This window comes from Ranitomeya imitator, chromosome 5 (assembly GCF_032444005.1).
Source record: "Ranitomeya imitator isolate aRanImi1 chromosome 5, aRanImi1.pri, whole genome shotgun sequence".
NCBI classification, from domain to species: domain Eukaryota; kingdom Metazoa; phylum Chordata; class Amphibia; order Anura; family Dendrobatidae; genus Ranitomeya; species Ranitomeya imitator.
Genome location: NC_091286.1, coordinates 291,982,595 through 292,008,931, shown reverse-complemented (window position 1 = coordinate 292,008,931; position 26,337 = coordinate 291,982,595). Strand labels below are relative to the sequence as shown.

The 26,337-nt window shown below is 43.3% G+C and overlaps 1 protein-coding gene across 3 annotated transcripts in view; it reads right to left on the bottom strand.

Annotated features, from left to right (window-relative positions):
• Positions 1 to 26,337, bottom strand: part of AK9 (adenylate kinase 9) — a 234,122-nt gene that overhangs the window by 97,452 nt on the left and 110,333 nt on the right. For all 3 annotated transcript variants that reach the window (XM_069726227.1, XM_069726228.1, XM_069726229.1), the window contains 7 exons: positions 25,994 to 26,106; positions 14,112 to 14,276; positions 10,637 to 10,759; positions 9,089 to 9,163; positions 7,806 to 7,907; positions 6,764 to 6,903; positions 6,501 to 6,681 (listed from right to left, as the gene is read on the bottom strand). In XM_069726227.1, coding sequence (XP_069582328.1) covers positions 6,501 to 6,681; positions 6,764 to 6,903; positions 7,806 to 7,907; positions 9,089 to 9,163; positions 10,637 to 10,759; positions 14,112 to 14,276; positions 25,994 to 26,106 — 899 coding nt within the window. The remainder of the gene's footprint in view (positions 1 to 6,500; positions 6,682 to 6,763; positions 6,904 to 7,805; positions 7,908 to 9,088; positions 9,164 to 10,636; positions 10,760 to 14,111; positions 14,277 to 25,993; positions 26,107 to 26,337) is intronic.

Here is a 26,337-nt window from a genome sequence, read left to right as displayed (position 1 = left end):
GAGTAGCAGACAGAGTGTTAGAAGGTGGGAGCAGGTTAGAACATGATGCGGCCGTGTGTGTCTGGAGAAAAAGGAATGTATGTAGAAGAACAGTTCTGAGGAGAAGGTGAGATGGCTGGGGATTATGGAGGGAGATATGAGTTGTTATTTACTTGGTGGAGGGATTGCAGGAGATTGTAAGAAAGAAAGTAGTATGGGGGTGAAAGAGTAAAGAAACAGAAACATTGTAGTGGTTTGATATTCTGTTACCTTTCAGTCAATTCCAGGCCAATTCAGTCTAATTCAAAGTAATTAGAAATATGTCATTTGAAAGATGGAATTTGAAAGATACGTGGATCAGACTAGAGTCTGGATCAGACTCCTGGATCTGAATATATCTGCTACTAAGAGGACTCAGCTGTGAGTAGATGTGGGGGTGTGGAATTAATGGCGTTCTATACCAGTGAGTGAGTAAAATTTAAAAAAAATAATGCAAGCAAAATAATCAAAACCTTGATATTTAGCAAGTACATTCAGGATCAATGCTATACATTTTATTTTATATTATTTGTCAAAAAGTAATAATTTTCAGATTTTCCACTGGTATTCATGGATAAACCATATATATCGTTCATGGATATCTTAATATATACTTACTTTGCAATGTCTTCCCATTCTGTTCCGTCCAGATGTGTCCGGATCCCAGAATTCCATGCAGCGGAAGTTCACCAACCGCCATATTGGGACACCCAAGTGATTGGTGTCTCAATATGGAAACTGCTGGTGGTACCAGCCTCTTGCGTGGTACCATGAATGGAACACCGTCGCACCACATACGCACTGTATAAGCCGTACACACCACACACAAAGTGTGTGCTGTACGCACCACACACACACACTGCATACGCTGTATGCAACACACACACTGTACACGCCGTATGCAGACTCTTGCACGGAACAACCAGAGGAACACCATCGTCAACACGCCGCCGAAGGGATAAGCCGAATGATTCACTGACTGCTGCCATCTTTATACAGGAAGAGCGCATGCGTGGTTTTAATGTGACCACCGCTATCTGCCTGCACAAAGATGGTGGCGGTCTGATTTACTGAGCCTGCGCGAATTCCGCGCAGGCGCAGTGAATCATTCGGCTGATCCCGGCAGCAGATGCGCGACGTGTCTACAGGTAGAGGAAGCCGGTCACATTAAAGGGGTTTTCCCACAAACGAAAGTTCATTTTAAAAATTGTGTCTGACTGTGTACGGAGCATACCACATCTCCTGGGCAGGGGAGGAACCTAAAAGACAATACTGCCCTTACAGCAGGGGATCACAGAGGATTCATTTTATCAGGTAAAATATTTCACTGACTGTTCTTAAACAATATTTTACCTCACAAAATGTATCCTCTGCGATCTCCTACTATAATGTCAGTATTGTCTTTTGCTTACATGAGGGAAGAAGACAGCACAGTGGTGGAGAAAAAGGGCGCACACAAGGGGGAGAGCACATGGGGTATACAAGTCAAAGAAGATATGACATGAGAGGAGAAGACAGCAGATGGGGGAGAGAGAAAACGCACAGGGGTGAGAGAGACATCACAGGGGGGAGACAGCTCAAATGGGACAGCATATTAGGGGAGAACACAGCACAGGAAATAGAAAGACAGCAGACAAGGGGATAGCACATGAGGTAGACAGGTCAAAGAAGAGAGCACAGAGGGGAGAAGTCAGCACAGGGGGAAAGAGAGAGTGGTAGGTGGGTGAGCACATGGGGAGGAGAGATTCTCAACGTGGCAAAGCCTGCCCCCATCATGATATTACCGCCCTTCCGATGCGACAGCATCGGACCTCCATCTAGTACCATAAAAGTGCATTCTGTGCACAACGTACACATTATATGAATTATTAGTAATTCGATTCTGTAAGTACATTCAATAAACTGGAGGCAATTTGCTTTGGAAAGATGACAATGTCACACTCTGTGTCCTGCTGGATGCAGCTAGGTGGTAATGTGTAGAACAGAGAGGAAATATATAATTACAAATAGCATGCAGTGAATTTCTACATCATGTACATCAGTGGACATTTACCAGAGTTTTGTGTACAAATTCTATTTCCCATACTCTGACATTAGCTACACACTTCAATAATACCTACATAGTAACATAGTAACATAGTTAGTAAGGCCGAAAAAAGACATTTGTCCATCCAGTTCAGCCTATATTCCATCATAATAAATCCCCAGATCTACGTCCTTCTACAGAACCTAATTGTATGATACAATATTGTTCTGCTCCAGGAAGACATCCAGGCCTCTCTTGAACCCCTCGACTGAGTTCGCCATCACCACCTCCTCATGCAAGCAATTCCAGATTCTCACTGCCCTAACAGTAAAGAATCCTCTTCTATGTTGGTGGAAAAACCTTCTCTCTTCCAGACGCAAAGAATGCCCCCTTGTGCCCGTCACCTTCCTTGGTATAAACAGATCCTCAGCGAGATATTTGTATTGTCCCCTTATATACTTATACATGGTTATTAGATCGCCCCTCAGTCGTCTTTTTTCTCGACTAAATAATCCTAATTTCGCTAACCTGACGAGCTAGACTTACAGTTAGGTCCATATATATTTGGACAGAGACAACATTTTTCTAATTTTGGTTATAGACATTACCACAATGAATTTTAAACAAAACAATTCCGGTGCAGTTGAAGTTCAGACTTTCAGCTTTCATTTGAGGGTATCCACATTAAAATTGGATGAAGGGTTTAGAAGTTTCAGCTCCTTAACATGTGCCACCCTGTTTTTAACAGGACCAAAAGTAATTGGACAGATTCAATAATTTTTAAATAAAATGTTAATTTTTAGTACTTGGTTGAAAACCCTTTGTTGGCAATGACTGCCTGAAGTCTTGAACTCATGGACATCACCAGACGCTGTGTTTCCTCCTTTTTGATGCTCTGCCAGGCCTTCACTGCAGTGGTTTTCAGTTGCTGTTTGTTTGTGGGCCTTTCTGTCTGAAGTTTAGTCTTTAACAAGTGAAATGCATGCTCAATTGGGTTGAGATCAGGTGACTGACTTGGCCATTCAAAAATATTCCACTTCTTTGCTTTAATAAACTCCTGGGTTGCTTTGGCTTTATGTTTTGGGTCATTGTCCATCTGTAGTATGAAACGACGACCAATCAGTTTGGCTGCATTTGGCTGGATCTGAGCACACAGTATGGCTCTGAATTCCTCAGAATTCATTCGGCTGCTTCTGTCCTGTGTCACATCATCAATAAACACTAGTGACCCAGTGCCACTGGCAGCCATGCATGCCCAAGCCATCACACTGCCTCCGCCGTGTCTTACAGATGATGTGGTATGCGTTGGATCATGAGCTGTACCATGCCTTCTCCATACTTTTCTCTTTCCATCATTCTGGTAGAAGTTGATCTTGGTTTCATCTGTCCAAAGAATGTTCTTCCAGAACTGTGCTGGCTTTTTTAGATGCTTTTCAGCAAAGTCCAGTCTAGCCTTTTTATACTTGATGCTTATGAGTGGCTTTCACCGTGCAGTGAACCCTCTGTATTTACTTTCATGCAGTCTTCTCTTTATGGTAGATTTGGATATTGATACGCCTACCTCCTGGAGAGTGTTGTTCACTTGGTTGGCTGTTGTGAAGGGGTTTCTCTTCATCATGGGGATTATTCTGCGATCATCCATCACTGTTGTCTCCCGTGGGCGTCCAGGTCTTTTTGCATTGATGAGTTCACCAGTGCTTTCTTTCTTTCTCAGGTTGTACCAAACTGTAGATTTTGCCACTCCTAATATTGTAGCAATTTCTCAGAAGGGTTTTTTCTGTTTTCGCAGCGTAAGGATGGCTTGTTTCACCTGCATGGAGAGCTCCTTTGACCACATGTTTACTTCACAGCAAAACCTTCCAAATGCAAGCACCACACCTCAAATCAACTTCAGGCCTTTTATCTGCTTAATTGAGAATGACATAGCGAAGGGATTGCCCACACCTGTCCATGAAATAGCCTTGGAGTCAATTGTCCAATTACTTTTGGTCCCTTTAAAAACAGGGTGGCACATGTTAAGGAGCTGAAATTCCTAAACCCTTCATCCAATTTTAATGTGGATACCCTCAAATGAAAGCTGAAAGTCTGATCTTCAACTGCATCTGAATTGTTTTGTTTAAAATTCATTGTGGTAATGTCTATAACCAAAATTAGAAAAATGTTGTCTCTGTCCAAATATATATGGACCTAACTGTATTTAGTTTTGAAAAGAATAATTCCTATTATTTAGTGACTAAAGAGACTGTCAGGTCAGGACTTAAAGGGATTCTGTCACTATATTTGACCTACCTAAACTATTAATGTGGCCATACCGATTATAGACTGCTGAAAACAGTCCTCCCTGTGTGTTTCATATCAGATGTGTTGTTGCTGAGAATTCATCTTTTATCACTTTATATAAATGACCTATTCCAGGCTCTTGGGTGGATGTTGCCTGGAAGAGAACTCTGCCACCAGAGCTTGTTTTAAAATAGAGAGAGGAGTTACCAGTGTGATGGCCGCTCTCTGCTCTCACCACAGAACTGTGTGTACTTATACCTGACACCTCTCAGGTTCCCCTCAGCTTCAGCTACCATCTCACAGGCAGCCAGTATGCAATATTGTTGCAGAGCTGTGAGAGCTGCAGCTGCTAATGTGTTTATAAAAACACAAATTTCAGTTCTCCTGCTCTGTGTCAGCTACAGTACTTGTCTCACACTGGTAACACCCTTTTTATGTAAAACAAGCTCTGGAAGCAGAGTTATCTTTCAGGCAACATTCTTCCCTTAGCCTGGAAGAGGACATTACATAAAAAAGATGATTCCCAACAACAAGACAGCTGATATTAGGCATACAGGGAAGACGTTTTTCAGCAGTCTATCGTCACGGCGCCTCTACGCGCTGCATCTGCCGCCGCTACTGCGGCCGCACCTGCCACTCACCTTTCTGTTCGCCGACATACTTACCAGACCCGGCGTCCTCCTCCTGCGGTGTGCGCGCGCCTTCCGGTCTCTACTCCTCCAGTCTCGCCGCCGGTCTCTGGCTCCCGTCGGGTGCGCGTGCGCACTCCTCTCTCCAACTCCTTCTGCGCACGCGCCCTTCCTTCCTCTGCAGACGCTCCGTTCCTTCTCTCTATGACTCTGGAGGATCTCGACCCGGAAGTTCTGCAGCACTCAGTCTATTTAAGTTATCTCCTTCCTCTGCTCCTTGCCAGATTGTCATTTGTCCTAACGTGACCCAGGTCCCTCTGTGCTTTGTTCTCTCCAGTGCGATACCCTGTCCGTCCTGTGTCTTCGCCATAACTTGTATGTCCGGGGCATCTGCCATATCCTGCTTGTCCTGTGTTTCCGCCATATCCAGTCTGTCTGCCATATCCTGCCAGTCCTGTGTCTCCGCCATACCCTGTCTGTCCTGGGCATCCGCCATATCCAGTCCACTCTGTTTTTCAGTCACTGCCACTCTGTCTTTTGTCTCCGCCTTAGCCACTTCCGTGTCTTTCCTCTCCTACTTCCTGTTCCCCGGTATCAGCTTCTGCGGCAATAGCCTCCCTTGGGCCTGCCCCTAACGCTCCTTGTATTGGGGGTGGTCCACCAGGCCAGCTCACCCTTGGGAGGTTCGTTGTCGTGGTTCTGTGGGTTCACTTTTAGGAGATCCAAAAGATCTGACATCTATAACCTGTATGCCCATATTAATAGTTTATATAGGCCAAATGTGCTGACAGATTCCCTTAAAAAAGTGATATATAAATGGACATGTTAAGGATTACTTGCTATCCATTTTGCTTGTTGTTGCTACTTTATAGATCAGCTTCGTTACGGCAGAGCTGAAACCTGTGACTACAGTTTCCACGGTGTCTAAAGGGAGTCTAAGGTGGTTGTCTAAGACACACCTCCTGATTCATCATTGGCTCTCTCCCTCCTTCCTTCAGCTCAGCCCCCTCAGATTGGCTGCTGTATATAAACACAAGCCTATCCCAATATATCTGGGAAGTCAGACCATGAGGTCAGCACAATGACTATAAAGTACAGACTAATAAAGCATCAGATAGAAAATATACTGTGCTTAATGAACCTTAATGAGGAGGAGTCTTGAGTGTCACTTTGAATTAAACTATAGCTTACCCTTTCACCCTATTAATGATTTTTGATGATAACTGCATAAACCAAGCAACATTTTTCTCCTGCTGCTAGGCTACTGTCTTCAATGAGGGAGCGAGCATCATAGAGATTTACAGTGCTCGTACTGAGGATGGTAGCTAAGAGCGATTAGCAGGACGCCACCTAGTTTAGTGCAACCGCAGCACAGATTTCAATGTGCTATTATCAGCAAAAATGTGTAATAAAATAATATTGAGAAATGATAAAAGTGCAGAGCCCTGCACTACTATTGTTTTTGCGCGAAGCTGCAGGTACACTTTAAAGAAGGAGATATTTGCTCCCAATAGTACTGTTCTGTAACAATGATGGCATTCAGTTACCTTTCCTGAGTATTTGTTGGCTACTAGGTTACAGACTGTTGTCTTTCCTGAGGATTTTGGCCCCAAAACTGCCACCTTGCAGGGAGGTAGTGGCATCGGAGGAAGAAGGTATGGCCGAGGATTCTGCATAAACTTTATCAAAGATTCTTCAGAAGAAAGGATGTACATTTTATCCAGAAAGCTAAAAACAAATGCATAAAATAAATTATACTGGAATAGTACAATAATATAATCATTGGGTGTCAATTCTACAGAAAACATACCTAACAGCAAATTCTGCCAATCCTTTTTTAATATATCCCTCTTTCAAAGCCACAGGACACAGAGTACCCCACCTGCTTCTGCGCCACCTGTATCTTGGCGCAATCATATGGTGGGATGAAAGTGTCCTCATTAATTCATCCTGGTAAATAAAAATATATTTTGTTTACTAGAGCATTAAATCAGAAAACAAATACCTCCTCACGTGGTTCTCTATAAAATCATAAAGAATATTACGGTACATTTATAGCTGAATGAACTTACTAATCTACCTTCCACATGTGCTCAAGTACAGTGACGCAGCTTCCATAGATCACTTTGCTTGACTACAAGATCTATTACATCACAGATCAACTTTAGAATAACGCAGATAAATGTCATATCCCATCAGTCAGGTTCAGCCTTTTATCAAAACCTGTCTCAACAGGTAATAGGGAAAATCAGATTACAGCCGGTCCATTCTGATGATAGCAAGTGCTGTTTTATAAGGACGTTATGGCGTCTAGAAAATCTCAACTTTATTCAATTATTTATGGCTTTATGTGTCAGTTTTCCAAATGGTCACATCACTACTTACAACAATGAATTGTAGGACCACCAAGGTTTCCCAAGAGGACACACATACATATAAGTGTATATATACAGAAAAACCTGACCAGCACCTCTCAAGTGTGAATAGGTGCAAGCTGTAGTGACTGGAAAATATGTGTAAAAAAGCACAGCGGCACTCTGAATGCCAAGACATATAGTGTCAACGGTTGGAAGTTATTTCCATTGAAACATAATTATTACAAATGGGTAAAATGCATTTCTTTTCAGTAATATTAATGCAAAACTCAAAGAATCTGTTATAATCACTCTGCTTCCGGCCTCCACATTTCATACATTTGAGTTTTTAGATTTCCTGTCTCCTTACATCATGCTTTCGACCCAGTATGTTGGTTATACTTTGTTCCAAGTAGTTGTGATCTGTTTGCCATTTTTCTGTGTTCAAAGTGTTTTATTTTTATTTTGTAGCATCCAGAAATACATTCAGCTACTTACACCTTCCAGGCCTTCCATGGACTCCTCCTCCTCATAGCTGGAAAGTTTCATTACAACAGCCCCATGACGAAGTCCCAGAGACTCCAGCCGAGATAAAACAGACTGATGAGAGTAAGCACAATTATTTTACCTCTATTAGTACACTTATAAAATCATACAGTAGCTTAGATTTATCAGAACACCACCATTAATCACTGATGGGCCCTCCTGCTCTGCCGCACCCCACCATTTTTCCACCAGGCCCTCCTGCAGTCACAGCGGGGTTGGATTCAGCTGGTTCTCAATGGTTCTACCAAGCTGGTTGTTAAAAATCCCATCTGATTCAGCATGAAGCAGGCCCCAGTTGTCTATTATACACTGCTGCTCAGCCATGAACTCCTCACTCTGTCATGTCTATGACCCGAATCTGATCACAGGAGAAATGAACTTAGTGAACCCCAAGGCTCAGCAGGCAGGGCACTCCATACGCACAATGGACTCTCATCGGCCGTGCTGTTCCGCTGTCGCACATACAAGAGAGACAAGAGCAGCAGGGCGCGGAGCCTATTCAGTGTTTAGGAAAAAGAAACTCTGCCATGAAGTGACAGACCACAGAAAGTTCCATAGCGAGGTCACCGAGTGCTGAGGTGCGTAGTAGTCACCAAAACTCTGTGGAGTCAAGAACCGCCGAGCTCCAAACCTCCTATGGCTTTAATACCAGAACTAAACGGTGAGCAGGGAGCTTCATAGCATGGGCTTCCATAGCCAAGCAGCTGGATAGACCACCAAGTAAAACGTGATGTAAGGCACGCCGCCACTGGAGTCAAGCATTGGAAACATATTATGTGGCAAACTATGCATCTATATCTGGCAGACTGATGGACAAGTCTGAGTTTGTTGACTACCAGGAAAACATTACTTGCCTGACTGCTTTATCCCAACTGTAAAGTTCGGTGGAGGAAGGGTAATGCTATGGGGTTGTTTTTCAAGCATTGGCCTAGGCTTTTTAGTTACAGTGGGAACAAGTTTTAATTATTCAGTATATCAAGACATTTTGGCCAAGTATATGCTTTCATCTTTGTGGGAACAGTTTTGGGAAGACCTATTTCTCTTCAAGAATGTCTGTGCCCCAGTACATACGTATGTCCATAAAAGTTTGGTTGGGCGAGTTGTTGTGGAAGAGGTTGACTGCCACAGAGAGCCATGACTCTATTTACTTGTACAGAGTTCACAAATCAAGGAAAAATCCCTTTTTCTGCAATTTTACAAACAGTATAATTTAACATATAATGGTAGAAACTTACCAGAATGAGTTCATCGGATTTCTTATTTCCATCAAGTTCTATGAGGTACTGGGGGTCGTGATCGATCATGAGATCCTGGTTTAACCAGCAAAGAAAATGTGGAAAGGACAGAATTGTATCAGCAATCGTTTAGTCTACCCAACAATGAATTTCTTTTAATTTAAAGGATCTATAATTCAAGTCTCTACATCTAACAGGGAAGATCACGTAGTTCACATTTGTACGCACATCCATTTTCTTTCGCTTACTGTGAATATCAGGTCCATTTTAAAACAATGAGACAATCCAAGAAATAATTGACTCTCATATTCAGCAAGTATCTCAAGTTGGAAATATAACATCAAACAATGAGACATTTACATATAATTACAATCACGTAACATTACATTACCCCTGTGACTAGCGTTCGTGTGACTGCTATTCTCACCCCAGCCTTGTTCCTGCTCCACTCCATTCCTGAGATGTGCCACCTCTTCCCTGTATAGAAACCCATCTGGGTGCAGTCATCAAGAATGAACCAATACAGAATGGTTGAGGACCACCTCCACTTGTCTAACAATACTAGATTTAGGTACAGGGAAGAGAGAACAATATCTCTGGAAAGGGGAGTAGGAACGAAATGAAAACACTGCAAGATTCAGGAAAATAGTGGAATCTACACCAGGTACAACAAAATTACAAATATACGGCAAGTGACAGGTCCTCTTTAAATTGAACGACCAATTGCTTTTATTTAACTTTTTTTTTTACTTCTGGTGATTTCTCTAATTTTTCACATCAATATATACATTAAGATCCTGAAACCTTGCAGTTTTTACAGTCAGCTGATACCCATAATCTCTGATGTATAGAGATCACTTCTAACGGTACATTTAAAATAGACCAAATGGCGGCACACACTACAACCTCCGATCTGTAAACTTTTACTAAGCGGCAGTTGTTAAAATGCCTGTTTACACAGGCAGAACAAAGTAAAAGAAGTACACTGAGCAGGCTATACTAGATTGTTTAGTAAGCACAGACAGCCATTCGTATCGGCAGTGCGAGTCCTGTTCACATAGGACGATGCACTACCGAGAATGATGATATTTAACATTGCATAAAAGATCGCTTTACCTGATGAATGAGGGTTTTGCTCATTCATCAGGTGACCAGCAGCCTGTTTACACTGCTAAATAATTGCTAAACATGTGTTTTTAACAATCCTCGCGGTGTAAATGCCCCTTTAGATGTCATCTCATTATCATCATAGACCAGTTACATTAAAACCTGGATTCACCATTCACCTCTCCCCATGCATCATAACTTCTGCACAGGTCCCAAAGCACACATGGACAACTCTCCCATAGAAGTCAATGAATATCTCTAGTCTAATATTTCCTATGGCCCATGTGTTATGTATAGAAAACAGAATAAAGAAAATACAATCAGAAAAAAAGAACTATAGGATTTGTTTTAGCATCTATTCTGAAGAAAAAAAATCGAGGTGATAAAGTCACTTCAAATACATAGGGGTTATTAGTAATACATAAACACTGAGTGTCTCACCTCTACGGGCCGCAAAAGGGTGTCTTTGTATAACCATATGCGCTCGTCGGCATTTTCTGGGAAGTCTTCAGGTCTGCACACAAGCTGGTTTAAGACTTCTTTTAAACTGTCAAATTCTTCTTCCTAAACAGAACAGGACACCTAATAACTTTCACTAATGCTTTCCCTGTGGGCAATGTTAAACAGCTGATGACAAAGGATTCTGCCTGACCAATGTGAATACCACTAATAGGCACTGTGGATTAACTGTTTAACTTAAAAGGGTTGTCTCACGATTTATTTCTAGGAGCACACTGCCTCTTATCTTCCTGCTTTCAAGGGAAGGCAGTGCAATCATGACTGACAAGTCAGACTAAAACAAAACCCAAATAATTGAGCTGGAGCATATGAGTGAATAAATAGGTGCGCATTCACACTGTGGCCATTTAACAGACAGAATCTAAGATAAAAAAATAAGCAAATTCCCTGTAATCAGTAAATAAATAGTAATAGTACATGTAAAAATATAAGGTACCGTACTTAGTTAAAACTATTTTGATCAAAACAGTGTCAGAGCCATCCCACAGCCACAAGGGGCACCCAATCGGGATGGAATCTAATTCTTGTAGTTCACCTCACTTGGTAAGAATGGATAATCTGCAGTAACCACCGATCGACCAAACCGCTGCATGACCAGCTCTATCCTCACCTACTGTATCCTCACCCATCCCTTGTAGATTGTGAGCCTTCGCGGGCAGGGTCCTCTCTCCTCCTGTACCAGTTATGACTTGTATTGTTTAAGATTATTGTACTTGATTATTATGTATACCCCTCCTTACATGTAAAGCGTCATGGAATAAATGGCGCTATAACAATAAATAATAATAATAATGGCAGAGCAGGAAGGGGTCTACACTGGTCACACACCTGCCAGTGTTAACCAAGGACCCTATGTTATTTATATATTGTAAGGGATCGGCTCTCAGGTAGACGCTGGTACACACACAAGTATCAAGGTCGTTGGTTCAAAACAAAAGTGCGGTCAATTAAATGTAAATAAACCATCCAGTGTAACAAAACAGCCTCTTCTGTGTATAAAGGGTATAACAGAACCAAAACGGAAACTAAACAGTACATGTATAGCACGGAATCAAACCTGAGACCTTCACTCAGCCTCTAGCACAGCCTGAGCCACACATCCAAGGTCTTTTCACCTTGCATACACCAACACTAATGGTACAGCTGAACTTCATTATATCTGCCATGACATGCCCCAGGGTGGGAATATGTGAGCAACCAGTCCCACCCATCTCGCTGACTGCTCGTAAACCCAGCCCTTGACACTCCCAATTAACTCTCTCAGTATTATGTGTGCTGGAGCCTGCTTTTCTGGGCTTACATCACCGAGGCTACCAGCCTCAATGATACATATCTCTCCTTGAGGACCTGTCTGGTGTCCATTTTACAATGTACTGTTACTACTTATTCATTTACTTATGTGATGCAGTGACCCCTGTGGCAGCTAGGGGGTGCTGTGTGTGCTCCTCGGGATATGCATTAAGGCATATTTGTTGTGATAATGGTGGTGAAACAGTGATTGGCAGAATTGTGAATGGCCGATATGTGTTGCAGAGGGAGTCTGCGTGGTAAGTCTGATGTAATGTTGTTTTGGGACCTGTAGTCCCACAAGTGTTTGTGTAGTTATAAGGGAGACTTACTAGGCTAGTTATGTGAGATGGGCGGGGCAAACTAGCCACACATTCACACTCCCACCCAGGGGAGTGGTGAGAGGTATATAATGTGACCAGGGTGTGGGTCACAGGTGTCTGTGAGTTTCCTGTTTGAAGCCTGTGTTGGAAGACCTGGGAGGAGGCTTCCTGAAGAGCACATGGTGGGGTTTAAGACCTGGTGGCCTGGGGTTTTGGACTACCGTCCTGAATAGCACCCGGACAGGTCACATGCCTGGGGTGTTGGACGGAGTCCTGAATAGCACCTGGACAGGCCACACGCTTGTGTGTTGGGAGGTCCTGGGAGTAGGACCGGATCCCTGAAAAGCGCACAGTGAAACTGTTGGGGAAGCTACCGTCCTTCGATGGGTCTGGACTGACTAAGATATGCCGCACAGGCAAGTTGGTGATTCCTGTGAGGCAGCTTTCCCAGAGGACTGACAAGGAGTCAGCAGGTGGAGCAGGAACTCCCGTAAGGTACCATAGACTGTTGGTGCTTGTGTTGTGATATGAACTGTGTGGTAACCCACGGCAACTGGTCAGAGGAGGACCAGCATGATTAGTTGCTGCAACCTGTTAATGTGAAGATAATGAGTTAACCATATCTTGCTGTGTTAGAGAATGGACTACATGTAAGTCAGTTATATGCAACTTGGCTTACGATGCGGTTTATGCTGTATATAATAAACCATATGGACTGTTTTTGTGTTCAAAAACCGTGCCCGTGTGCTTGAATCCCGCGCCAAGCGAGTAATCCCCTACTCGTTAGTGAGTGCAATCTCACACTTACTACAGGGTATTTGCTTATTTTGTGTATACAGTTCAGACTAGTAGCATGGTCGTGCTGCGGATCTCAACTGTGCGCTTTGTGATGCTGCATGCAGAAGAGCTTGAAAGCGCTTCACTCCTTGCCTTGGAACCACTGAAAGACTGCAGAAGTGGCCAGTAACCAAGGCAATGAGCAGTACCCAATCAAATGAAAAATGTCTCCGTTCTTGAGAATGGAGAGGATTTTTAATAAGAGGTAAATTGCAAAGTTGCTTGATTTTCAAAGAACAGTGTGACTTTAACTATTTAATATTTCGAGACATCTCCTTTAAGGCTACGTGCACACGTTAAATATTGATGGTCAGTATTTCACATCAGTATTTGTAGGCCCAAACCAGGAGTGGAACAATTAAAGGAAAACTAAACACACGTCACCACTTTTGTATTTATCAACCACTCCTGGTTTTGGCGAACAAATACTGATGTAAAATACTGACCAAATACTGAACGTGTGATCGAGGCCTTAGTGGAAAAATGTTTTGGATGGGATAAAAGCAAATCTGCACAAATTAATTTCCCCCAAATTGTTGAAGGACCACTGAGAAGGCCACAATCATGTGAGATTGCTACAATTACCATGCATGGATTAAGAAAAAAAAAGTTAAGTCTCAGGTGAGATACATGATGATTCACAAACAATATGGGAAATGTTAGCTTACAAAACATGTGCAGCATCTTAAAAAAAATTAGATTTCTATGCTTAAAAAAGCCAAAACTACATATTTTTTAAGCAGGCAGTATATGTTAGATTGCACGAAGCAAGCCAATTACACTTCCACACGATTCATTAAAACTTAGATGATTGAAATATGAAAGGTCAAAAACAATATGTGCAACCCTGAGGCCGGTCCATTTGCTTTCACATTTTATAGATAAAATCAGGTGTTATCAGTAGAAAATACGATTATCTAATGTAATTTGTTGTACTGGAATGCTGTTACCTCTTCCAGCTCTTCTTCCTCTTCTTCCTCCCCATCTTCTTCTCCTTCCAGAGCTTTCTTTTTCTCTTTTAGAGCAGGATCCCATTCTTCACACTTGTAAACTCTGCCTGTCTTTGGATCTTGCTTAAGTCCGCTTAGTCTTTTACTTAAATCTTTATCTGGACACTAATTGAACAATAAAAAAACCTAAATATTGAATATTTTGTACTGAAATATGAGACAGTGCGCCTTGACATTGGGGTAGGGTGTTAAAAAAAACAACACAGTGAAAAGCGGATAGGTGTTTGTTTCTCGTTTTTTTAATGTGAAAACAAGGGAAATGTTTAATAAAAAAGATCCTTAGTGTTTCTAGAGGCCTCAGAGCTGAATTTATAGTTGATCTGTATCTAGATTTCACAACACAAACTGCATACATAACTACATAGATGACTTCAACTTAATGAGGCAGGTATACTTACTTTGGAAATCTATGTCAGACTGACTTAACTCTTTTTTTTTTTTTAAATTCGTTTATTTATTAAACATAGAATAAAATTACAGCATACATATTTGTCCTTGTCATTAATCTGCGTGGTTACATTACAGGGATTGAAAAGGACAGAACATACATATGTCAATCATTTTACTTTTAGAAAAACAGTCAGAACATAGGGTTCTTAAACTACAACCCAACTAAACCTCCAAAGCTTCTACACCGCCACTTGACCAAAGCCAAATACATTATTTATCTTGTTCTTTTCCCATTGTGCAATATTTGCAGATCAAAGGACCAGGTAAACCACATTTCTCCCATTTAATCAGGTCACAGAGTGAGATGAGAGGCATTCCATCTATCCCAAATTTTGCTGAACTTATGCGGGCAGCCCCTATTTTGGTAAAGAGTACGCTCATAGGGGACGACTGTATTCACCAGTTCAATCCAGGACCTAACGGAGGGGGGTGAATTCCCCATCCACCGCATAGCTAGCAACTTCCTTGCCAAGAAAAGTGTTTCTCGTAGAAAAATCCCCGTATAGTGTTCCCAGGCCTCCTCGTCCCACACTCCAAACAGGCAAATTAAGGGTTCAAGAGGAATTGGAATTGATAGTATTGAAGCTAATAATGACGTCACCTCCTTCCAGTAATGAGAGACTATGGGGCACTGCCATATCATGTGTGCAAAATCAGCGTCAGGTGAGTGGCAACGCAAACATTCCGACGTCGAGTATCGACCCATCCGACAAAGTCTCAATGGAGTCAAATATGACTGGTGGATTATATATAATTGGGTCATCTTATTATTGGCTGATGGGGAGACTCTGAGGGGTGATTCCAAAATATCCTCCCATTCCTCACTTTGCATATCAGGAAAAAGCCCCTCCCATTTGCCTCTCACCGAATCCACAACAGAGTTCGTTCCCGCTGATAGCAGATATGTATATAGGGACGAGATAAGACCTTGAGGGCCCTGGGACTTAAGAATACCTATCAGAGGCAAAGAGGAGATGTTACGGTTCATCCCCTCATTCCTGACAAATGACTGAACGGCAGATCTGAGTTGCAGGTATTGAAAAAATTGAGATCTTAGAAGGTCATATTTATCTTGTAGTTGTTCAAAGGACATAAAAACCCCCTGGTCATATAAATCTCCCATCAAAAGAACCCCGTAGGAAACCCAAAATTTTGTAGATGGGTGATTCACTAACATCGGAAAATAACTGTTATCCCACAAAGGCATCTCGGCTACAATGTCCCCAAATCCAGTAACTTTCCTAATTTTCTTCCAAGTGGATCTCGCCAATCGAATCATGGGCAGCAAACCAGGAGCACTTATTTTTCCCGATTCCAAAAGACCCAGCGGACACTTAGCACCAACAGAACTAACTAAGTGATTTTCAGAATTAGGGAGATAGTTATGAGGCATCCATTTACATAATGCTTTAGCCTGTCCCGCCAAATAATATAAAAAGAAATCTGGCAGTGCCGCTCCTCCCTCCTGTTTAGGTCTTTGCAGAGTAGTCAGTTTGAGCTTGGGCCTGCCTTTCCCCCACACAAATGAAGTAACGTGAGAATTTAAACTGGTAAAGAAGAATTTTGGTATGGTTACTGCACTATGTTGAAGACAATAGTTGAATTTAGGGAGCAAAATCATTTTTATAAGATTAATGCGGCCTGCTACGGACAATGGAAGCTTACTCCAAGATGCAAATTTCAGTTTAGTGTATTCCAACAGGGGTAGAACATTGAGCTGTAGGTCCAACCCACTGCATTGGGACATGTAGATGCCCAGGTACTTAAATTTGGACACTATGGGCAGTAAAGAAAGAGTACTAAGACTGGGTGCTGGGTGTTGAGATAAAGGTAATAGGGCAGATTTATCCCAATTAATATATAGGCCCGAGAACCCACTAAATTTATCTATGGTAGCAATTATTTTTGGCAACGTTTCTTCTGCCCTATCCATAAATATTATCATATCATCAGCATACAAACCAATGATGTCAGTGCGGTCCGCTATCTTAACACCATCAATACCAGAAGTTGAACGCAAGCGCACAGCTAATGCCTCTATTGCTAAAGCAAATAGGGCCGGAGAGAGGGGGCACCCTTGACGAGTTCCCCTATATAGTGAAAAAGGTTCAGACATAGAGCCGTTAATAACTATACGGGCTTTGGGTTTCAGATATAACACACCAACCCATTTCAAAAATTTCTCCCCAAAGCCATATTTCTGCAGACAAGCGGACAAAAAGGGCCATTCAAGTGAGTCGAATGCCTTGGCTGCGTTCAGTGATGCCAATGCCCAGGCATTGTCTGGTAACAAAGAACTGTACTGAATCACCGACTGGACCCGTCTAATGTTTATAGAGGTGTTCTTACCGGGCATAAAGCCCGTTTGATCTGGATGTATAATATCTAATATAATGGAGTTCAGCCTGGTAGCCAGTATCTTGGTTAGGATCTTATAATCCACATTTACCAAGGATATAGGACGATAGGATCCGCATTCCAAAGGATCTTTCCCCTCCTTCTTAAGTACAATGATATGTGCCTCGTAAAAAGTATCTGGTAGACACCCTCCCTTCCATATCTCTTTAAATACTTTCAGTAGAAGCGGAGCCAGTATCCCCCGGTATTTCCTATACAACTCTACAGGGAAGCCATCTGGCCCAGGAGCCCTTCCAGAGGCCATGTCTGTTATAGCTTGCTCCACTTCCTCCAGGGTAAATTCAGCGTCCATAAAGGTCTGCTGGGCGGAACTCAGCACAGGGAGTGTTATATCGGACAAATATCCCAGACAATCGGAAACATCAAAACCGCTCTTAGATTCATACAGCCCCTTATAATAGTTATAAAAACATTGTAGTATTCCCTCAGTAGTGGAATTCAATGAGCCGTCCGGTGAGCGAATTTGCAATATCATGTTAGATGTATTATGTTGACGCACCAAGTAGGCCAGAAATTTCCCCGCTTGATTCCCCATTTCAAAGTACGATTGTCGCGTAAAAAATAACTTACGTTTAGGCCGGCGTCACACTTGCGAGTTTTACGGACGTAAGAGCGCAGAATCTACGTCCGTAAAACTCGCAAAAAATACGGCACAATTATTCTCTATGCCCCTGCTCCTATTTGCCGTATTTTACTGATCAGTATTATACGGCTTTCTACGGCCGTACAAAATCGCAGCATGCTGCGTTTGTCACCGTACTGCGCAAGAAATACGCCAATGAAAGTCTATGGAAGCGTGAAAAATACGGATTACACACGGACAAGCAGTGTGACTTGCGAGAAATACGCAGCGCTGTTAGAGAGAAAAGCCGGCAATTCAGTGCGGTGTACAGTAAAATCACACTGACAGCTTACAGTCCAATAGGTAGAATAAATGTGTACACATAGAATAGGTATATATATATGTCAGTGAGACACATATATGTATATATATTAATATTTATTCCAGCGCTATACAGCTTGAAAGCCGGTAATTCCAATACCGGCTTTTTCTTTCTCCTTCCTAAAACCCGACATGATTTGAGACATGGTTTACATACAGTAAACCATGTCTTCTCTCCATTTTTTTTGCAGATTCCACACTACTAATGTCAGTAGTGTGTATCTGCAAAATTTGGCCGTTCTAGCTCTTAAAATAAAGGGTTAAATGGCGGAAAAAATTGGCGTGGGCTCCCGCGCAATTTTCTCCGCCAGAGTAGTAAAGCCAGTGACTGAGGGCAGATATTAATAGCCTGGAGAAGGTCCACGGTTATTGGCCCCCCCCTGGCTAAAAATATCTGCCCCCAGCCACCCCAGAAAAGGCACATCTGGAAGATGCGCCTATTCTGGCACTTGGCCACTCTCTTCCCATTCCCGTGTAGCGGTGGGATATGGGGTAATGAAGGGTTAATGCCACCTTGCTATTGTAAGGTGACATTAAGCCTAATTAATAATGGAGAGGCGTCAATTATGACACCTATCCATTATTAATCCAATTGTAGTGAAGGGTTAAATAAAACACAAACACATTATTTAAAATTATTTTAATGAAATAAAAACAATGGTTGTTGCAGTATTTTATTCAACGCCCAATCCAGTCACTGAAGACCCTCGTTCTGTGAGTAAAAAAACATAATAAACCAACAATATACTTACCCTCCGCAGATCTGTAACGTCCAACGATGTAAATCCTTCTGAAGGGGTTAAAACATTTTGCAGCAAGGAGCTGTGCTAATGCAGGCTGCTCCTCGCTGCAAAACCCCAGGGAATGAGGCTAAAAATAGATCAAGGATCTATATTTAGCTTTATTTGCGGTGAGGCGCCCTCTGCTGGCTGTTCATAGATCGTGGGAAATTACCTAGAAAGCCAGGGAGCTTTCTAGGTAATTTCCCACGATCTATGAACAGCCAGCAGAGGGCGCCTCACCGCAAATAAAGCTAAATATAGATCCTTGATCTATTTTTAGCTTCATTCCCTGGGGTTTTGCAGCGAGGAGCAGCCTGCATTAGCACAGCTCCTTGCTGCAAAATGTTTTAACCCCTTCAGAAGGATTTACATCGTTGGACGTTACAGATCTGCGGAGGGTAAGTATATTGTTGGTTTATTATGTTTTTTTACTCACAGAACGAGGGTCTTCAGTGACTGGATTGGGCGTTGAATAAAATACTGCAACAACCATTGTTTTTATTTCATTAAAATAATTTTAAATAATGTGTTTGTGTTTTATTTAACCCTTCACTACAATTGGATTAATAATGGATAGGTGTCATAATTGACGCCTCTCCATTATTAATTAGGCTTAATGTCACCTTACAATAGCAAGGTGGCATTAACCCTTCATTACCCCATATCCCACCGCTACACGGGAATGGGAAGAGAGTGGCCAAGTGCCAGAATAGGCGCATCTTCCAGATGTGCCTTTTCTGGGGTGGCTGGGGGCAGATATTTTTAGCCAGGGGGGGGCCAATAACCGTGGACCCTCTCCAGGCTATTAATATCTGCCCTCAGTCACTGGCTTTACTACTCTGGCGGAGAAAATTGCGCGGGAGCCCACGCCAATTTTTTCCGCCATTTAACCCTTTATTTTAAGAGCTAGAACGGCCAAATTTTGCAGATACACACTACTGACATTAGTAGTGTGGAATCTGCAAAAAAAATGGAGAGAAGACATGGTTTACTGTATGTAAACCATGTCTCAAATCATGTCGGGTTTTAGGAAGGAGAAAGAAAAAGCCGGTATTGGAATTACCGGCTTTCAAGCTGTATAGCGCTGGAATAAATATTAATATATATACATATATGTGTCTTACTGACATATATATATATATATATACCTATTCTATGTGTACACATTTATTCTACCTATTCTACTGTAAGCTGTCAGTGTGATTTTACTGTACACCGCACTGAATTACCGGCTTTTCTCTCTAATATATGTGTCTACTGACACACACACACACATATATATATATATAGACAGTATATATATATTTTCTTTTCTTTTTGGGACACATGGATCACTTCTATAGCGGTATGTTGGTTTTGCTAGCCTGCGAGAAAACCACGCAGTACGGATGCCATACGGATTACATACGGAGGATGCCATGCGCAAAAAACGCCGACACACCCTGCCTACGGAGGAGCTACGGACCACTTTTTTCGGGACTTTTCAGCGTATTACGGCCGTAATATACGGACCGTATTGTTTTACGCTGTGTGTGACGCCGGCCTTAGACTTGGTGTCTATGTGTTGGGTGTATAATCTTTGCAGAGTCAACCACTCAACCCTATTATCATTAGTCTGGTCAGCTGTATATGTTGCCTCAGCATCTCTCAAACGTTGTTCAATCTCATCGTCCTCCCTCGATGTTACCCTTTTAATGTATGAGATCGTAGAAGACAGACAACCCCTCAGATATGCCTTAAGTGTATCCCAAAATAAGTTAATATTCTGAAGTTCTGAGTGGGACTGAATGAAGCAGTTCAGCTGGTCAACTGTCCTATTGTCCGAATCTATTAGTTTAAGCCAAAAGGGATTCAATTTCCATACTCTACCATTATTTAACGTCCCAAACACAAGTTTAAGAATAATCGGACTATGATCCGAGGCCCCTCTATTACCGTGTTCCACACTATCCACCCACCGCACCAGGTCACCAGATCCGAAGATATAATCTATGCGAGAAAGGGAACTTCTAGTGGATGAGTGGCAGGTATATCCCCTCTCCCCGGGGAGATGAATCCTCCATAGATCTATCCAGCCGCTACCTTCCATGAACAATGTTAACTGAGTCGGGGTCGAAGAAGAGGAAGAGGACAAAGATTCCCCAGGCGACCCATCTCCCAATCGCATTCTATCTAAATTACTGTCCATAACTAAGTTGAAGTCACCCATACAAATAACATGTGCGTCCGGGTAGCTTAACACAAAGCTCATTGCCATCTTAAGTACTGAAGTATTAGCTGGGGGGGGGTTATATATGCATAGTATGACGTATTCGCGGGAATTAATTAATGCATGGACAAAAACAAAACGTCCCTCTAGATCTCGCCGAGTCGTCTGGGCCTCCCATTGGACGTCTTTGTGTATTAATAGTGACACCCCTCTCGAGTAACTAGTGTGAAACGCGTGAGCATACCACTGTACCCATGGTTTCTGTACACCTCTGGCTGTATCTCTAGTTAGATGTGTCTCTACCAGGGCCACAATATGAGGATGATATCGTCTAATTTGGGAGAACACCTTGATTTTCTTCCGGGGTGATTTAATACCCCGAATGTTCCATGTCATACATATCAACTCAGACCCCATATCTAGCCATTAAAAACATGGTATGCATTGATGGTGAGAAAAGTCCGCTGATTACGCATGGGAAGTCATAATGGCTTTGGAGGCGGTTCTTACCCAAACACCTACTAAAACTAATTAAATCTAACAGAAGAAAAAAACAATTTAACAAAAACTGAACAGTAGAGGAGTAAGATCCTGTACTCCTACAGTCAAATATAAAAGGGGATACCCTCACTGAATCCAGCGTCCGGTATTGTTAACAACCTTAGCACCCACTTAGAGAGCTCCGTTTATGTTACCATTGGACAAGGAGCATAAATTAGGAGTCTTTCACATTAGACACCCTGTGAGACCGCAACCATTCGGCCGCCTCCGCTGGATCCGTGAAGAATAAGGTGGAACCATCATGAACAATGCGCAGTCGAGCCGGATAAAGCATGGAATAAATGATACTCTTATCTCTAAGTTGTTTCTTGATGTCCATGAACCGCGCTCGCTGTTTTTGGAGTTCCATGGAAAAATCCGGAAAAATCGATATGGTAGCATTGTTGAATTTAATAGGGCCCTTCTGTCGCGCCAGACGAAGAATAGCATCTCTGTCTCTACAGTTGAGAAGACGTGCCAGGAAGGGTCGGGGTGGAGTTCCAGGGGGAAGAGGTCTTGTTGGGACCCTATGGGCCCTCTCCACTGCAAAAGTTGAAGAAAATTCTTCCCCCAGGGAGGCCTTAAGCTAGTCCTCCAGAAATTGTTCGGGTTGCTGACCCTCCGAACGCTCCGGCAGACCGATAGTTCGGATATTATTACGACGCAGTCTGTTTTCCAAGTCATCTGCCTTTTGTTTCCAGACGTTTACTGAGCCAGCGGCTTTTGTCAACTTAGCCTCCATAGGGGTGATGGTATCCTCTATATGAGACACTCTTGTTTCAACCTCCGAAATACGCCCTCTCATAGCTTGCATATCATGCCGCAGGCGACCCACCTCAGTATGCACATCCTCAATTTTTTCTGTGAGAGATGATCTAGTGAGGGATATAGCTTGCATTAGCTGCTCTGACGCCTGTTTAAGAGTCAGTTCATCTTGTTCTCCCTCCTCATTACTATCAGAAAGACGATTTTTACGTTGGGTCTGTGCAGGGTTATTTCTGAGAGTGCGTGTACTATCAGAAGGATCCTCCCTGGCGTACTTCCTTAGTTTATCAGCAGCCCCTGTTCCCTTAGAGTGATGCATGGCAGGCAGCTAGAGGGGCTCCACTGGTTAATTACAGTTATATGTGTATACAGGGCACTCTCCAGATCCAGTCACAGCAGAGTTAAATGTAGGATTGTATTCCAGAGAGACCACTAGATGGGCAGCTGGGATATTGAGAGTGTTATATGCAGCAGTTTTAATATGCACCCAGGCTCTGTATGTTAGAGCAGATCCACAGGCTCCACAGGGGGAACAGCAGAGCGAGGGGGGGGAGGGTTAACCCCTCTAAAGTTATGGCGCTGGCAGGAGGAGTGCTTGTATGGCAGGGGGCGACTTAACTCTTTTTTAAAGTTTCCCTGACTAATATTTAAAAAATCATTTTTACTTTAGGATTATACAATCTGACTTTGGTTTTCAAAGTAAGTACACCAGCCTAAACAAGTCTAAAAGTTGTTTAAAGGGAACCTGTTAGCAGATTTTTGGTATTTAACAAGAGCCTGATTACACGGATGTATCACTTACTAAGCTGTGTTTTTTAGTTTCAATACAATCAATATTTTATCAGCAGAAGAGTAACACTACAGGACCACATCGGGATCCGCAATCCAGAGCACTGTTAACAGGGCTGGCTGAGACCGGCCGGTCCGAAGGCACATCCAGAGTTCCCTTTGCAGGTGGAAATCAGTGCCTACCACTAGCGCCTGTGTGTTGTAGTTCTTCCCTGCTGAGCATTCGGGATAGTCCTCACAACTTTCGTATTCATTCTTTCTCACTCTCTCTCCGTCCCCCAAGTTTATCTGGAGAGGACGCACCCGTTTGACGGGAAGGCTCAGAGCTATTCTGGGACCCTAGAGACGCCCCTCTCCATGCTTGCCCCCTATGTCTTCTTAGGTGATGTATGGTAGACAGCCAACCTATAATCAACTGTCCTGCCGCTGTTTGAAGTAATGCTTGAAGTCTGTTACTTCCTCGGTGTTCCGGCCACCGGCTACGCGCCTCAGTAGGATGTTGCCGTTCTCGGGGCACGACTCCTACTGGCTCTCCTTTGTGCTTTGATCTCGTTTCTCAATTCTCCACAACATCCTTCTCTTTGTGTCCTTTCTTAGGATGCCACCGCAAGGTAGTGCAGGTGCGGCTCCGTCAGTTTCTACTCTTTCTGCTAGGTACCTGCAAGGAACCCACCCCTGACAGGTCCTCCCTGGAACTCTCCCAGGCTGCGTTCCGTTCTAACTTCCTATCCGACCCCCAGTTTTACCAGTGTGAGGAGTGGCCTAATACATAGTGCCTTTTGCTCCTCTGGTGGCCGGAGTGTGAAGTGTAATGTGTGACTGTGATACCTGGTCAGGTGAACTCCTTTAGTGCAATCAGACATAACATCACTCCCCTTAGTGGCAGAGCGACATTACTGCAACGACCAGGACTCTGGGGCGCTGCACTACTACATGACAGACTTCGGACACATGGCAGCTGACCCCCAAAGAGACAGGAAGCTAAAATGGTCAGGGATGGGTGGGATGGCTGGTATACAGGAAGGCACGGCAGGTGCTAGCGAGAATGGCTGGTATACAGGAAAGCATGGCAGGTGCAGGCAGGTACGGCTGGTATTCAAGAAGGCACGCCAGGAGGTGCTGGAGGCACGGCAGAGGCTCGTAGGTACTGCAGATATACAGGAAGGCACGGCAGATGCTGGTGGGAACTGGCCGGTACTGTTGGGTATACGCAGGTACTGGCAGGAAAAGGTAGGAACAAGTATGTACAGGCAGGAACACAAAAACAGGGGACCTGACAACTAGCATGCATGCAGATAACTGACAGAACACATTACTCAGGCACCTCCCAACAGGTGCAGGCTCCTTAAATAGTAAGTGTCTCCCAGCCATTGGCTGCAGACACTTTAGGAAAGTGCAGGCTGTCTCTTTAAGAGACTGAGGGTGCGCATGTGCCCTAAACGCAGTGCCAGGGATCTGCCAGATGTGCGCAGACCCTGGAAGACAGCAGGAGCAGAAGGAAGCGTGGGGCAAGGGGGTGAGTGAGTAGGCGTCCCTACCGGGGAAGAGGAGGATGGAAAACACGCAGGGACGCCGGTGCTACAAGTGCCATCCTCTGCAGCAAGGAAGGGGAAGATATAGGCCTTATTAGGGGTAGATTACCTGCTGTTCCCTCATTAGCTCTCCAATGTGATAATACTCCCTTTTTTATAAGTATTTACTTAAAATTGTTGTAAATAGTAGGAGGGTATTTACCTGTTTTTCATGATTTGAGACCTTTTCTTAAATTGATAAACGAGTTTCCTACATCTCAAGTGCCAGACAGTCAAGCTACTAAGGCTACGTTCACATTGGCGTTCCGCCAATGTGCGTAGCTGTTGCGCCGGCGACGCAGCGGCGACGCGCCCCTATGTTTAACATAGGGGACGCGTGCGTCGTTTTGGTGGCGTTTTTCGCCACGTGCGTCGTTTCCGACGCTAGCGTCGGACGCAAGAAAACGCTACATGTAGCATTTTCTGTGCGTCCGATTTTCGTCGGAAAACGACGCACGCGTCGCAAAACGCGCGCGTTTTTGCGCGCGTTTGCGCGCGTTTTAGCGTGCGTCGCGCGTTGCGTCGCCGACGCACGGCGGCGCAACGCTAATGTGAACGTAGCCTAAGTGTAAACCCCACCATCCCCGCACCCATCACTGATTAGCAGCTTGCTGACAATTCACAGTGTACACAAGAAGCTGCCAGTCAGGGGTGTGGAGTGGGGTCTTGGCTCTGTGACATCTACATCAGACAAACAAGGATTCAAAAATACACCAAGCAGCCCAGTAAGTGATACATTGGAATTATGCTGCTCTCAGCTTACATACCAAAAACAGACAGATTCCCTTTAATACTGTATACAGTCTGTATTGTGAAATTTAGTGACAGATCTGCTTTAAATAAAATAACCATAAATGAAAAAAACTTGATTTGCCCTGTTGAGGGCAGCGTAAAGTACTGCAGTGCGCAGGTGCCGGGCCTCTCTGACCTTTCCCGATGCCTGCACACTGCAGTACTTTGCTCTGCCCTCAACAGGGAAGATAAAGTACGCCTGATCCGGAGCCACAACAGTGGCAAGGAAGAAGACGTCATCACATGAAGATGGGAGGCGCCGGACCGTGACACCCATTGGGCCCGAACCAGGACCGCCCCTTGGTGAGTATAATCTAACCTGTTTTTCTTATCTTTCAGGTTATATCGGGTCCTATCTACAGCATTACAGGATGCTGTAGATAAGCTTCTAACGGCAGTGGCCGAAGCTTATATATGAAAAAGTAGGTGACAGATTCCCTTTAATATTCAGAACTAATAAACACTAATCCCATTTATACAAACCACAATCATAAAAAAAGTCTGGTCAGTGAAAAGCAAATCAACATTACAGAACTGCATGTAAGTATTCTCCAGTCTTTTACCTTAATATTGATGATGACATCAGGTTTTAATTTAAAATTCTTTATTAATTCAATCTGTTGTGGAATCTTTATGAATTCTTCAGAGAGAGTTGGTAGTCCGCAAAGCACGTAGCCTGAAATGTGGATAAAAATTGGAGCGATTCTAAACTAATTAATTAAACGGTAAATTATTAAATCTCTTTAAAAATAATAATGTGGATACTCCACATCTGCATTAAAACAGCATTAAAATGGCTTTCTCGTCCAAATGAGTTACTGTCTCACTAATACACTGCGAAAACCATACTGATTACTAAGAGGTCAGGGCACTGATAAATCACTGGACCCCCATTTTTGGCTGCAAA